This window comes from Apaloderma vittatum, unplaced genomic scaffold (assembly GCF_000703405.1).
Source record: "Apaloderma vittatum isolate BGI_N311 unplaced genomic scaffold, ASM70340v1 scaffold3323, whole genome shotgun sequence".
Classification (NCBI taxonomy): Eukaryota; Metazoa; Chordata; class Aves; order Trogoniformes; family Trogonidae; genus Apaloderma; species Apaloderma vittatum.
In genome coordinates, this window is record NW_009709620.1 from 20,642 (window position 1) to 36,898 (window position 16,257).

The 16,257-nt window shown below is 39.2% G+C and overlaps 1 protein-coding gene across 1 annotated transcript in view; it reads right to left on the minus strand.

Annotated features, from left to right (window-relative positions):
- Positions 1-1,657: 1,657 nt before the first annotated feature.
- The window catches only part of TMEM196 (transmembrane protein 196), an 18,342-nt gene continuing 3,742 nt past the window's right edge, over positions 1,658-16,257 (minus strand). Inside the window, exons 2-5 of the mRNA XM_009866985.1 lie at positions 8,753-8,809; positions 6,722-6,976; positions 4,811-4,884; positions 1,658-2,505 (exon numbers count right to left, since the gene is read on the minus strand). Coding sequence (XP_009865287.1) covers positions 2,499-2,505; positions 4,811-4,884; positions 6,722-6,976 — 336 coding nt within the window. The 5' untranslated portion in view covers positions 8,753-8,809 and the 3' untranslated portion in view covers positions 1,658-2,498. The remainder of the gene's footprint in view (positions 2,506-4,810; positions 4,885-6,721; positions 6,977-8,752; positions 8,810-16,257) is intronic.

A 16,257-nucleotide genomic window follows, 5' to 3' on the forward strand; every position in this document is an offset into this window, starting at 1 on the left:
AGCTACCATTCTTAGTCCTGAGGTATCGCAAGATGTCTCTGTACTAATCATGATTTTATAGTTGTCCTACAGAGCTAGTGATAAACCTCAGCTAGATAGTTCTGAGGTGGATTTTTGGGTCATTTTTTCTTTATTTTACTCTTGCTTTTCTTTGATAAGGCCCTTTTACACACTTTGTACTGATGCAACGAGAAAGGGAGTCTTACAGAACTGCCTCTCTGGTTCTATGTCCAGTGTGGATTTCTTCAACCTGTTTGAAATTCTGCAGCTCATCTACACAGTAGTCCTGCCTTGACAGGTTGTGTCCAGAGTTGCAGCAAAAGTGATCCTGGAAGGGGCACATACTGGGGGGAGGTATATCCCATTTTTCCTGCTGCAAAGGAAGAGGAGCATCAAGCTGGAGAGGCAATGGCACCTATAAAGAGCCCAGACAAACTGGATTGTAGTGGGGGGACAGTCTAAAGGTTGGTAGGACCTGGGAATGGGAGCACTGTCCCTGAGCAGAGATACCTTAACATCTAATTCTCCTGCTATGATGGTATATATATTCTTTATGAACTTGAACAGTGTCATTGCAATGGGTTCAAATTGCACCAGGTGAAGTTTAGATTGGATATTAGGAAAAGCTTTTTCACCAAAAGGGTGGTGAAGCACTGGAATGGGTTGCCAAAGGAGGTGGTGGAGTCACCATCCCTGGACGTTTTTAAAAAAACGGTTGGATGTGGGACTTCGGGAGATGGTTTAGTGTTAGGGTGGTGTAGGGCTCTAGGTTGGACTTGATGGTCTTAAAGGTCCTTTCCAACCTTTATGATTCTATGATTCTATTGGCAATTACTAATACACATAATAAATACTAGTGTATTGGGGGCTTTGAGAAGACTTCAAAGCCCTTTAAGAGAGTAGGTAAGTGAAGAGAAGCCCTATAAGGTGGAGCAGATTTTGACTCATGAGTTTAGCTGTCCAACTAATTTGCATGGGGTTTAAGTGAGAGCCTTAAATCACACTGAAGATATTTCTGATGTTGTAATTAGATGGGAAACTCCCTTACAGACATAAAATCCTAAGACAGTTGAATTAAGGATTATTTTATACTATATAGATTCATAAAACAAATTAATGTAATTTCTAGAGGATTTTACAGCATGGCTTGAATAATGGTAAGATTCTATTCACACAGGGAATACAGGTATAAATCACCAAATGTTGCCAGTCTTCTATAATGTTCACGTCTCAAGCTCATGTTGAAATGCTCAGCTTTGCAGCAGTTATGGAATCAGTATGTAACATGAGTGATTTTATATTAATATTTTATACGAATATTATGCTGAATATTTTCTGTTACAGGTTACATCTTCCATTTTTCGTGGCTACATGAGCCACTAGGTCCTACAATAATGTTTGGGGTCCGTTAACGCTGCTGCCTTAACATGCACACTGCTTTAACACACCCCACACTCTATTATGGGTGTGCAGAATTGCCTGTGTGTCCTGGCCTTTACTATGCCTCTGTTCAGCTTTCATTTTTCTCCTTTTTGAGCTTTTTTCACCACTTTAGGAACCTTTCAGTGTGTTGAGTGAAACTGCCAGCAGGATGGTTCAAGTTTGCAAGATCTTTCTAACAAGAAAAAAAAAAACCAAATGATCTCTTTAAAACCTCTGCTTTAGATTTGATTTTATTTGTCATCTTTTATGAACAAATTACGAAATATACTTCATTCACAAATTGGAAATATTTACAGTTTCTTTACAACAAAGGCATTGTTGAGGTTTTGATTTATGGCATTCTTAGAGCGTTCTGTCTTTCAAAACAAAGACATTGGTGGTGTTTTCAGCACACTGTTCTTTTACACTCTGTATGTGAAATGAGAGCCTTTTGGAAGAGTAATTTGCACTCTCTTTTGACACAATCTACTGGGAAAACTGAGACTGGATGCATTCATAATGTGGGGAGGGGAACTTTGCAGATGTGTTGCTGGTACCATACCACATGGTCTGAAGCCATCACATTACACCAGATGTTGTTAAGTAGGGAGGAGAAGAAGATTCCCCTGAGCCATCCTTCCTCTGCCATCTTCTCTTCTCTGTAGGAAACCTGTCACCAGGCTAAATATGGTTCACTTTATTTTTTTCTGGGTTTTGAGTCTTCATGAGAAGAGTCTTGAGAAGTCTATTTCAAATACTATCACAATTCTGAAAAGTTATTCAGACAAAAAACCAGAAGAGAGTAGGCAGGAAGTGAATAAATATTGTATATCCGCAAAATGTTTAGGAGACAAATTTCGAACATGTTTCTAGAAGAGAAATGCAACTGTGCTGTTCTGCATTTGTGACACTTGAGCCATAAAAGCTAAGGTAGTTCCATTTTCTCAATTTCTTGGAGTCTATTTTTTTCCTGAAGAAAATTCTAAAACCACTTCTTTCCATGGAACTTTTAAAAATCTCTTAATATACACTTCCATTATAAATCAGATGTGGGCCACCATTGCTTAGGTTGTCTGTCATTTCCTGGAACAAGAATAGAAGACACTGATTAAAATTACAATTATTTTATGGTGTTTGAATTTTAGTTAGCTAAGGTTGTAATAAAAATTTAACAAACTCTGAATTTCAAACATTCAGAAAAACTTCACATTTTTTATTTGGCTTGATAAATCTCACTAAAAAAAAAAAGGAATCACGTTTCTTCCTACATAAATTAAGTACATTTGAAAGCTGATAGACTCATTGATATTGAGTTGGACATTACTCTCGGACCACATGTACAACATTGATGGCATCAGTGCAAGTTTTGTGATGTGTCCTTTGAAAGTGCATCAGCTCAAGTTTGTGTGGTAATCTACAAAGGAACAAGGTGGTAATTAAGTCTTCATTTCCATTCAAACCTTCTTCTGTGCTGACATGCTACGAACAGATGCCATTCAATGCCAGCTGGGGTAGACATTTGGGAAGTAGGTCTGGATCTAAAGAGCATCTAAGGATTTCAACTGCTTGCCTTGAGATGGAATTATTTTGGTTTTCCCTTAGTATGCCAGACTATGATTTTTAGCAGTTCAGCAATTGCTACTCAAATGGCAGATGAGTCATTCCGGAGTAAGCTGACCTGATCATGAGTCAGAATCCTAAGGCACTTAAAACAAGATTTGTTTGGAGTTAGATTTTCTAATTCTCAAATTGCCATCCAAACAGTACCTGCTTAGCAGCTCTCTGAGCCTGGAGATGGCTCCATTAATTAAGCAATTCTCTGACCTTCAGGGCTGCAAAGCCACACAGAGGTTGGGCTCAGAACTGCAGTCCTAGGCCTGTTTCATACCCAACTGAGTCTAGATGTAGAAATTTAAGTGCTGTACTTCTTACGTCCAGTGACAGATCCCAAAGAACATCCAGCTATGCCCAGAGGAATGGGCACACATGAAAATGCAGTTTGGGCTTTCTTTTTAAAATTCAGGTAGATGCGGTAGAGGGACCACTGTTGGGCTAGTTCTAAGATATTTACATGAGAGCCAGCAGCTCTTCTATGCACGGAAATATTAAATTCACCTCTTCTACCTCCTGGATACACTTGGACAAAAAGTGGCAGAAAAGGGATTAATTTGTTCCTCTTGTGGAAGTTTCTATGAAGAGGGTAAAGCAAGATTCATTGGGCTAAACAGAAAGACAGAAAGAGGCAGACTGACTCTTACAGAATAGTAGCTGACATACTCGGTAAAGGGAAGAAAATTCTGGGATCTGGTCTTTATTTCTCGTCTGACTCTTTCTCTCTCTTCTTTTAATCCACAACATTTGATTTATAAATAGTTTGGGAGGCAGCAAACTCGTGAGTTTAACGTAAAGTGGAAGCACTGGTGCCTCCTCTCTCAGGTGTTACCAGCTACGTTTTAAAGTAGATCACAAGACTTAATTGTTCCCTGCACAGTTTTTGAAATAAAGATGTCCTGTTCCTCTCTGCAAAGTAGGCTTAGGGCCATCAAACAAAGTAGCCTTGCCAATTAATACTCCTGAATAATGTGTAAGCTTCAGGGAAAATAAGGCATGTAAACTGACTGAATTTTGAGCATTTTCTGCCATCCAGCTCTCCATTTGGCGGATGATGGAGTTGGATATTTTTATATGGTGCCTTGTTCTCCTCGTATACTGAAGAGGAACAGGCATGCCTAACACTGGACTCTGGATCCCAATTTGGGGATTGTCTGCAATGCACTGCATTCGGCCTGCTTGTAAGTGCTGAAACCCTTTGTTGGATCTACGCTGAAGATTTCAACCAGCTGGGAAAGGGAGCAAGAATATTAAAGCCATTTAATATTAACTGTCAGTCAGCCACAGGTTGATAGTAGTGATCTGTCAGAAGGCTACCCATGTGTTAAGTTTCCTTTTGTTGGCTTTATCACTTGAATCCTCTGCAGGCACCAACTATTAGAGTATCAAAACAATTTCAGAAGATACTGAAAACCATTTATTTTCCCCAATATTTCTATTTTCAAAAATAAAAGTATTAATAAATTAAAAAAATGTTGCTGAATTCCAGAAATGAAGGAGCACACAGATCAGAAGCAGAGTGAGTTAATGGTGGCAACATCCAAATAGGAGCATTTGGATGTCTGTAACTAGGGTGAATACTTTAAATACTCAACTTACTTCCAGGTTGCAGCATTCACCACGTGGAATTATGTCACTACCTGGAAGCACCATTCCTGGCTCAGAGTGACATCACAGCATCAGCCAACTTTGATTAGCTGAAACTATGACTTCCTCTTAGCGGTGGCCCTTCCTGAAGTGACATAACAACATGGTAGCTCCCTAGTGTTCAGCGTACCTTGGAGGTAACTCTGGTGTCGGGGGAATCACCGGGCAGCTGGGCAGGTCGGTTATTTCAATACCCCTCAATCTCTAATATAAATATAACAATTATACAATAAATATAGCACAAACAAATGCACATGCAGTACATTCCCATAGTACTCTATGTCAGTATAAGTATACAAAATAGTCTCATATATATATAAAACACTCTAAAGCTATTTTCTAAATCGGGGCCTAATTTAAGGTAAGTTTTTAAGTAGCCTGTATTATTTCATAGGGGCATGCCTGGAGCTATTGTACTAAAACCTGCCAGCAGCAGACAGTCCACAGGCTGTAGGTCTAAGAAGTCCCAGGCCAGACCATCTACGCATGCATACTTGATTCTACAACACACATGCAGGGAGTCCGCCATGGGTGGGGTGCATCCCACATTTACTGAGTGTGTGCAAGAGGGTTGCTCTGCACATGCATTGTGGCCCTTCACTCAAGATAAGTGGGCACCTGGAAGTCCTCACTGCCAAGTGTCTAAAAGCTTGGTAGGTCAAAAAGCCAGGAAAGGAGGCAGTGAAATACTGCAATGCACGGTCATCTTCAATTGATAGAGTTGGCAGGTGTTTATATTTTAAAAGGTTTTTCTTCCCAGGCTATTCCTTTTAACTTCCCCTCCCCTCTTTTTTTCTCAAATGGGCTTTATATTTGATGAGGCAAGAGCCCCTTTGAAAGGCAAAATCCAGTCTACCAGCTGCAGGACCAGGGTCATACTTGCCTATGTAGCTTATCAGAATTCTGCTTCATTTTAAAATGAGAGGGAAAATTGTATTTCTTGATTTTATCACCCTATTCTACATTACTGTTGTAACATGTACTGTTTAGCTTTTTAAAACAGGTGAATTCAGTCTATATTTCTACTTCGAGTCTCATCCCAGTTAAGAAACCAAAGAGCAGGAACAAGTAATTTTTACTTAATGGACAATTAACCTCTATATGATGTTTTGTCAGGGAATCTGAAAACATTCTGCAATCTGAATTAATCCTCTCTCTGCTTTTCAGAGGTCTCAGTAGATATGATATAGACTCTTGAACTTCACTGTACTGCAAACTTGCACATGGAGGTTTAGGTGGGCAGTCCATTTTGTTCCCTTCTCTACTCGTTTTTGAAAGGAACGGCATTGGCTACAAAGTCCAAACATAAAGCACAGGGTGTAAGTGAACACATCTCAGATGTTGATCAGATCTGTAAATCCAAGAAAGTGATTTCAAGAATTCTATTCAATGAATTCATTTGGCCTTACATCCTCAACTTCGGGAGCTTAAGTTTCAGCACCGAAGCACAGACTTAGACACCTTGGTAAGCTTCTTTGTAACACAGAAAGGCAATAAATGCTCAGTGCTGCTGCAGATCAGACCAGTTTCATTTAGGTGTCTAAATACACCTTTATGTGCTTAGGTTTAGTCATCTAGGTTTGTGAACTGTGGCTTATGTGTTTAAATAACCTACTTTATAAGCTGAGCACTTGGGAGAGGAAGAAATTGATTAAATCCTGAAAGCATGCAATGATGTGGTTACAGAAAGCATTCTGTGCTTTTTCAAAGTACAATACATGATAATCCATATTAATAAGGCTTCCAATTATTTATGAAGTGCTATATTTAGCAGCTAAGCCCTTGAATAGCTATACAATGGAATTATGTTGAAAATGGATGTACTTCATTGAAATGGATGTACTGCAAATATACAGTACCTAAAAATAGCTCCATATAATGCAGCATAATAAGCTTACACAGAATGGCAGCATTTCATTTCCCAGAAGCTCTTTCTCATATAAACTGAAAACTTAATACATCTCTTGCCAATTGTAAACATTAACACATACAGTAGCATTTTAGGAGAAGCAGAACAAATACGGGAGGACACACAACTCACTTTTTCTGCCATTTCATGGGAGTGATGCAATGAATGTTCTCTTTCCGAGAACATTCGCCTTTGTTCATAGCTGGCTAGCCGACAAGTGAGCCATGAAGAAAGGGTGCACCCACCAATTCCAATGCATGCAAGAGACATGGAGGCAAGATGCAAAGAATAGAGAGCAGACGACTTCTTTGTCAGAGCACGAAGAAATTGAAAATTTAAGATTCCTCCGATTAGTCCACAGATGCAACAGGCAGAAAAAAGTATCATCTGTCAGGAAAGACAAGAGAGGTTATGTCACAGTAACGTTTTTCAGAGTGATTCATTCATATAAAAAATGAGACTAACTGTAGTTCAGTGCTTCGATAGCATCATGGACTGTAAAACACTGCACAGACGCTTATTTTTAATTCCCTCAGTTCCCACAGAGCTCCAAGGGAATAGGATACCTTCTGGTGTACAAAAGTTAGGACTGATGTTGCATATATGATAAAATTGGGTAGAATGAGTTGGTCATATTAAAAGCTAGACAATGGAAGGACTACTAGGACACAAATCTCATTTCCAGCATTTCATTCAAAGCAGTAACCTGACAGAATGTGTCATGATTTTCTATTGTGCAGTTTCTCACCACTCCTCAGGAGTGAACGCCTCAAATGTTTGCAGTGAATCTCTCTTGCTTTGTGTGCCATCTGACTCTGCCTCCTGTTCAATTTTAATTTGTTCAGTCAGACAGCATTTTGGAGGCTTTCTTGTGAGGACTTAGAAGTGTTCAGGGTGAATGTGCTGGACAAAGAAGCAAGAAAAACAACAAAGAAATCTGTGACGCAGCTCTGCAGAAAGTCAGTGTGGTGTTTGTTTTTAACTCGGTTAAAATGTTTCTGGTAACTTTAGGAGGTTGTGAAACGGGCTGCAATTAATAATACATGTTAAAAGACCTCCTGTCACTTTAGTCAGAAAGATGCCACCCTGGTTTGGGATGTTCTTGAACCACAAATTACTTGAGAGCAAAAGACCTTATCATGCGGACACTGATAAATTATTGTCTTATTCACTTCCCTTGATGCTGCTGCCTGTCAGATGGGCCTCTGATGTTACTCAGTATGGCTTTGTAGATGTACTTATCTACTGTGGAAGGAACAGTTTATTGAGCCTTACAGACCACTTCTGTGCAGAACTGAGAGGAGAATTTAGTCAGGAATGTGGCATTCAGGCTGTATACCGCAGTTCCACTGGGAAGTGGCTATTTCATGAGACCACCAGAACAGAGAGTTTTTAGAAACTGGCTATGGTCCACACGCTTTAACAAATGAGACTGTCATTATAACAGGGTTTAGGATAGCTCACTGATATTTAAAAATAATCCATGAGATTTTGATTTCCTTCACACACTGTTTTTACGTGACTTCCATCCGTATGTATCAGAATAATCAAGATGACAGAAAACTAAGGCAGACATTATCACTTACAATAGTCTTTATGTAAGTTCTGCTGTGACTTGTGCAGTAATAGCACCATTTTGCTGCAGTCAGAAAAATGGCTGTATGTCTGATTCTTAGAAGAGATAGAAAATATCCACCATCACTTTATAACCAACTTATACGTGAGTTTGATTGCAAAAAGAACTTATGTAAAGAGTGAATAGCTATGTTATCTAAAATCAAACTTGGTCAGTAGCCTCACTGAGGTGAAAGCCAAGTGTTGGTTTTTGAAGGAGAAAAGATACAATCTAGTGATGTTGTTGGGGAACTTTTTATTGACTTGGCATAAATTTGTGTCAAGAGGTTTTCCATCCAAATTTATCTAGACAGGGATAAATATGGATGTGTAGCTTAAAGAGGCATGACCTAAATAGGCCATTTCAGAGCTGCCTTGTTGTGCTTGATAAACCCAAAGTGCTGATTGCTTTTTTGGACTGCTGACTTTTAATTTTTACTGACTTTTTAACAGTAACATTTGGACACAGAAAGCCTCCTGTAAGGAGTTCAAGTTAGATAAGTATGCCTTCAAATACTTATGTCTTATATATGCAGTGGAAAAACTTACAACAAGTCCAGATTTTTTTTTGGCGCACAATATTCCACATATGCCACAAAGCAGAAACTGCAAAGAAAAAAAAGACCACAATTATTTCATCTTTTAAGCTCTAAAGTTTCAGTCCTGCTGAGTTGCTGTAGTGGTGACCACAACAATAGGTTAGGCAATGGTCACAGTTGTCAGCATTTTTATCACAAACCTTATGTTCAGAAAGTTCTAACTCAACCATAAACACACTTATTTGAGAAGAAGGAACTGGAATGAGAAGTCAGGCTAAAGATGATTACTTATAAAAAAATGAAATCTACTTTTAATCAGCTTGGGTAAACAAAACATGACCAAAAAAATCCCAATGTTGCAAGCTAAAGATGGCTTTTTACTCCTTCTATTTTCTCTGAAAAGTTTAGCAAGGTAGTAGTCAGTGATCCCAATGATCTGCTTTCAAGTATAGTTGAGGTGCTTAATGCCCTGATCCTACCATCTGAACCACTGAGGATTCACACATGGCTTGTTGTCCTCAAGACGGTGGAACTCTGGACAAGAACGCAATTCAGCCGCTTCCGTGGGTGCAGGTGTAAAGACAAGTACATCCCTTGATGTGGCTACAAGGAGCATGCAGGAAAATCTGTTTCAGATTCTAGATACCCCGCTTTGCAGGAGATTGCATGACGGTATCTGTACTTTTTTCATGTTGTTCCCTTTCCCAAATCAATCTGTTAATTGTCACATCAAGCATCAGGCAAAAAAACTAATTAAAAAAAAACAGATCCCCCCCACCAGCTGATATAAATAGACGTTAATACTTTTTAGTGACTTGCATCAAAGACCAGTGACATTCTATGATGTCTCTTTTTCCTCCTACAACACAGTTTAATTAGGGAAACAGGAAACAGTGTCTGAGAGAACAGTCATGGTAGGAACTACAGTAGTTGTATGAAAACAATAAGGCCTTCACCAGGTATTTGTAATATTGTGAAGAGATTTCTTTGATACCTCATAAACTCCTTTATTAATAAATCTATGCTACTATCAAAGTTTAGGGCTGGGCTGGCCACAAAATTCTGACAGATTCTTTCTTTGATGCCTCACCACCTTCCCAGGGAAGGATAACGGGGGGGCCAGGGAGAGAGACTCTGAGGCTGAAAAAATCTTGAACCTGCATAATGAAGAAAGAAAATAATACTAAAAATAACAGTTAAGATGTTGAGCTATATACAGATATCATGCAAGTATGCAAATATATTCAGGGATACAAGGCAATATGTTAAGATGGAACCCACACCATCCGGATGGCAACTGGGTCCCAAGCAGAAAAGCCCCAGACTGGACTTGGCAGCAGACAGGGCCCCTGAGCCCAGAGTCCCCCAAAAAAACAGAAAAGGAAGCCTTGGAGCAGCTGCACCACTCCCATGTCGGGAGGCAGGGGAAGACAACTCGTCCCAACAATAGTGCTCCTCTACAGTGCAAACACAGGTAGCAGGAACACCATCAGCACAGGGAGCTACAGGCAATCCTCCCAGCACAGAAGGCACTAAAGGCCTCAACACTTTTCCTAGGAGCCTTTTTATGCTGAGCACCATGGGAAGGAACACCATGACTGGTCCATTTGGGTCACCTGACCCATCCTCGCGTTCCCATAGACACAGCTGCCCCTCACTCCCGTTGTTGTTGTTGTTGTTGCCACCTGTGCCAGGAATCCCAGAAAACTTTTACCCTGGTGCTCTCAAACCAGGACAGCTACTAATTTTCAGAAAAGCTAACCCTACACCCCTAGTGAGAAGCAATTTTATAGTTTTAAAACTAGATTTTTCCACATCCTTTTTGTGCTGGGATGGTATTTCTAACAAAATGCTCTGCTTGACCTTGACGTGGGATTACAACACTGAACAGACCTGGCGGTTACGTAAGAAATGAAAAAAGTTAAGCAGTTTCTGGACAGTATTCAAAGTCCCTATAATATATTGCATGTGCATCTCATTTACCTTCGGTATCTCAGTTGAGGAAGTGCTTTAATATACAGTTTATCTAAACAACTAAAGTAGTTCATGCATATAGCTAAGCGTCGGTCTTGAGATGCATTTTTACCCCAAGTTAGGCCCGCTGAATCAGTTTCCTACAATGAATATGGTTAAATTTTGTGTATGGTTTACTACTACAGTAAATATAGAATGTAAACTTAATACCAATCTGATTATGGAGAGAGCTGGGTCACGTAAACCCTGGTGCTGAATCGCTCAGGACACATGAGGACATACAACTGCTGATTGCTACAAGAGCTTACCCACTGGAATTAAAAAACTGATGAATAGGGCTCCCTTTGCCCCTTTTCCACAGTCAGAGAAGATTTCAGCTCAGAACCATCACATCTGCCTTTTACATTTTCCCTCAGGCTTTCTATGAAATCTGGGAGTTTCACTCCTGGTCCTGTCATTGCAGATTGCCTTCAGCTGAAGGCATGCTTCAAATTTTCACATGTAGTGTTTTGCATTTCACACCATTAATGCAGAAACCTCAGAAAAAATTACTGTAATTACACTCTATTCATTCAGACTTGATAAAGCAGATTAATAATATAATTTCTCTCTGTAGTGATTGGATAGGATTCAAAGGAAAAATTTGTTTAAATAAAAATGCATGACTTCTGGAAAGCTTACAGAAAGTATCTGGAAGACACTATCAAAGATAGTTTCAACTTGTAACAAGTGTATGTTAACTAGTTTATAATGCTGGGAATTTTGTAATTTACTTTCCAAGATAAAAGGTCACCCGTTTTTTCAGGAATGCTCTAATTCTGCTTCTATTAGAGTCAGTGGATTTTTTTTCCAACTGATTTCAACTGAGGAAGACTTTTTCTTTCCAGGTACGGTCTTTGCTAGCCAGAAGGGAATGCAATGAACAAGTTACATTAGCCTTGCATATGACCAAAAGAGCAACAGCCAAATTACAGATTCACTCAGAATTAGAACCCACCAGTTTGGACAGTTCTGCCGTTCTTTACTGTTTTTCAAGGACAGGACACACACCATTCTAAACCACCTCTCTCTATGTATCCACAATATTTTTACATATACACATGGAATAAGGTGTCCTTTACTTAAAGAACTCAACAGAGAACCAACTATTCTATTCTATTCTATTCTATTCTATTCTATTCTATTCTATTCTATTCTATTCACAGAGGAGCTGGATATTCCTGGTTCTTCCATGTTCTGTGTGAGCTTGAGAAGGTCATGCCAAAGTTTTGTAATCCATATGACTATAAGACAAGCTAGTTGTAAAGTGAATGCACCAGTGTGCCTGGGCATGTTAAAAACCTTGGAAGAAAATGACCTGGGTAGTAGTAAAGGATTAATACTGTTTGGGTTTGGTTTAGATGACAGTGTGCTACATTCACAGAGAAAAGGCTTGCCCAAAATCCATTATGGTTATTTATTTACGACAGCAGGCATTTTGCTATTAAAACCAGTGGGTGAATTTAAGCCACAGTGTCAGGCAATTAAACCTCATGAAAAAAACTTTGAAAATGATGAGCCAAATTTACCACTCTCTTCTGAGACTGCAGAGGATTCTGATTCTCTGTAAGTAGTGGAAATCCAGTTTACAGAGAGAACACTAGCAATACCGAGGACTCAGGAACACTGCTTATGCAGAGTTGCCTTAGTCAGACTTCTTAGTGTGGAGATCTCTAGAAAGGTTAGGAAGTCAGTGGGACGTTATATGATTGACTCTGATCATTTTTTTTTCGATAGAAAAGCTAGGGATGTGGGATTTTTTTTTTGTTGATGTGTAGTAACTTCCAGTAACATTTTTGATGTCTCAGTGTTGTGATCAGCAAAGTATATGGGAGAAATTACAGTTGTCCTTTGTACCAGAAAAAGGATGCAAATACAAATCAGACTCAAAATAATCCTGTGTCTGTTCCTGTTTGTCTTTTAATTTTGAACTCTTCTATTTCACAATGCTGTCAACTGGAATACAGCCACCAGAGGCTCTGTTTTCTTACCACTCTCCCTTGTTGGTTATCTTGAAAAACTTCATGTCAATATGTCATCTGAGCTGAACTTGGCTTGGCTACTCTGGACTACTTTACCAATGACTAACTAACGCTGTGATGGTGAGGACTCACTCTTTTCTACCTGCTCATTGATTATTCTCAGACAATTTTTACCAACCTCTTGGACTCTTTCAAAGTACTTGCATTTCATAACCTTGTCAAACAGAAGTAAGTTAAGGCAAACACACTGAAAATAAAGTAAATCAGGAGCGGAAAAGAAATCTATCACTGATGATAAGCTCCTTATAAAGCGTGACCAATTGCTGAAGTGTTCACAATCATGACAAGAATACGGCTAAAACATTTAATGAAGGATAAACTAAGTTAATAAGTCCTTCAAATGTCCTGCAAGCCAGAGAGGGACCTTCAGCTGGGACTTTTATTTATTATTCATGACAAAAATCATAACAGGCCGAAAGATCCAAAATCTCACTTAAACCCCTACATAGATCATATTTGCAACCAATTCCCGTTGCTTCTGGGGTTGCTTTTGGTTGGAGACTTATTCCTACCTCCTAAGACACATGACATTTTGTGCCAAGACTGGCAGAGGAGGCAGGGGTTGAGTGCGTCATCCAATAATAGATAGGGGCAGAACTGGGTGCTTGGTAAAAGATCCAGAGAAAGATACTACCAAGGGCAAAAGCTCCTTAGAGACTCAGTGGGCTGTGAGTGCCTTGATTCCCCTTTCAGTGAAGATTTGCCAGGGCTTTAGCAGTGTCAGAGTCCCTCTGATAGCACTAGTGTGATTGCAATATGATGCAGTAGTTCCTATTTTTCTGTGGAGTCTTTGCCATTCATACTGCAGCTGTGCCTGCTTATATTCAAATACATGTTTGAAAATCTCTCTTTCGGTCTGTTGAACTTTGGAATGAAGAACCAAAGACCTCCCAGAAAAAGAGAAAGTTTATTTTGAGCCTGCTTTCATTTACTTTATATTAAATATGAGCTTGAAACAAAACCTCAGAATCAAACACCCAGGAATTTCGGTAAGGAGGCTGAAATCTCAATTTAGATTCGATTTCTGTGGTTTGGATCCGTCCCTGTTTCATATTTTCTGGAACAAAAGACTTGGCCTCTTTCACTTTCTCCTGGAAAAACAGTGCTTTCTTACTGGTAGTCTGAAAAAAATATTCAATTTTAATTAGATCTGCAGAGAGCCAAAGATTTGTTGGTTTCCATCATGCAGAAGGAAAGGAACTATTTTTATTTTATGTACTGAAGCTAAGAAACCTTTCTTTCTTCTGTTTTGAGGAGGCAGAAACAATGGTGAATGTAATTCCCTTGAGAAAATGAAAACTGTCTATGGAAAATCTTTCTGGAGAGAGGCTGAAGAAAACAGTAGAGAAAACCTGTTAAATATAAAGACTGCTTGATCCCTAGTTATTGTTTATGACAAAGAAGAACCCTAAACTACATATGCTCTGTGGAAAGCCCTCCAGTGTTCTGGGTCATCCATATGTATCTGACGAAATAGAGGAAGGAAAATTATTCCAAATTTGAATATAACCCAGTGAAAATGCAAGCATATCGTACCTATTCAAATAATCCTCTGCTTGAAAGACAAAACCATCAAGACAAAATTAATAGCTTCGCCTCTATCTATAATCATGTGTAACCCAGAAAATCTGTGTTTTACACCAAAACTGTATAAATGTGACTGCCCTATGAATACTCAGGAATTTGAAATTAGTAATCTCTAGAAAGGACCATTTAATTTAATAATCTTTCGGCTTCAACTCCATCCAAATGAGAAAAATAAGCTGGAATGGATGAACTGAGCAGACAAGGTATCTCTAATTGGAACCCTTCTTCAAAGCAGTATTTCAGAACAAGGATGAAGTTTTCTTAGCGCAAGCATAGATGATGTGGAATCCACTCATTAAAACAAAGGAATCAAACTAGAGAAAAATGATAACAGGCAAAAAGAGCAAGCCTGGGTAGTAGGTCTGCCTGTTACCTCCATAGAGAAACACAGTAATCTTTACAAAAAGGGAACAGAAAGTTCTAATCATGTTGCTATGCCATGCAAGGGGTTGTGGGAACAGGAATGTCTTGCCAGCTGCAGGTCATCCAGACCCAGAACTGGAAGCACCAGCATTGCCACAACTCAACCCTGTGTCCCACCTGATCTGTCATGCTGAGAGGGGAGCTCTGCTGTTTGAAGTGAGACATAGCATTAAAACATGTCTAATCTGAGCTAATACCTTGACCTGGCAGTGTGCTGTTTGGTCCTGTCAGCTCAGGTGGTGCTAGAGTTCCCAATGATTCAAGCCATATTCAAGCAGTTTAAACTCCACCCCGGTCTCTGGTTAGTGTTTCCATTCACTTGGTTTTAGGCCTGCAGAGATGCTTTAAAAATGGGAAATGTTCTTTAGAAATGCTCAAGTAAATTTAGATGTGGATCTTTCAACCTGAAAGTCCACCTGCCATTAGTGATTCAAAAAAGCTCTGGCCATCTGGAAAAACACACAAGTTCTCAGCAAAAAAAAATAAATCATATTTATTTAATTGCTTAGGGCCTATCAGAATAACAAATGGTGCTTTTTGTTGTTTTTGTATCAGAGTACCACTGCTTTCATCTCAAAAAGTAATAAAGATTTTTCCCTGCAAGGGAACGGCACAAAACTTAAGATATGCTAAAGTCAAACTATATTCAAGTCTTAAGACAGCCTACATTCAATGGATTGCCTTAAAAACAACCCAAGAACTAGAAGTCCCCTTGGATATACTGTCCTCCAGAAAGACTTATGCTTCTGGAGAGTCTGAGTGATAAAGAAATCCTACGGAAAGACTTCTCAGCTGGAGTGAATTGTCCTGGTTCCAGGCAAGGCAAGAAGCTCCCGCGCTTGGTATGTCCTCTCTCATCTGTAGGTACAGAACTCACTCCAGCTTCAAGTGAGCTCACTGACAGTGCTGTGATTCATTTCATCATGAGAAGGAGCCAGTCAGAAATATGGTCAGTTTGAAGAGAATGCAGTGCACATGTTAAAATAAAGTAGGATCACATCTGCATTTTGTCTGCATGCTAAACAATAATGTGAATTTTTTAGTGTTCTTTTGGAAAAAAAAATAGTTTGACTGTTCTTTCCAAAGGAAACTTGGCAGCAGTAAAAACTAGGTACAAAATTTAATGTTTTAAAATTTTAGGCCACCAACATTGATTTAACAGTCTAAAGTGATGTTCTTGCTCTGAGAGAATTCCATACTGACTGACCCTTTTTCTTTTCCTTCAAATCATAGGTAAAAGAAGTCCTTGAGATCGAATATTTTGGTTGCCAACTTGGAGTAAATTTCCATAGCCAAACTATAAATGCAGATTTTTAAGGGGCAGGCAGAATTCCACTGTGCTAAAATGACAAAACTTGGAAACAATAACTCTTCCCCTACAGACGGACAGACCAGCCAACAGCTAGAGAATGCATATCTCTCAAATACGTTTAGATATTTGTATTTTATA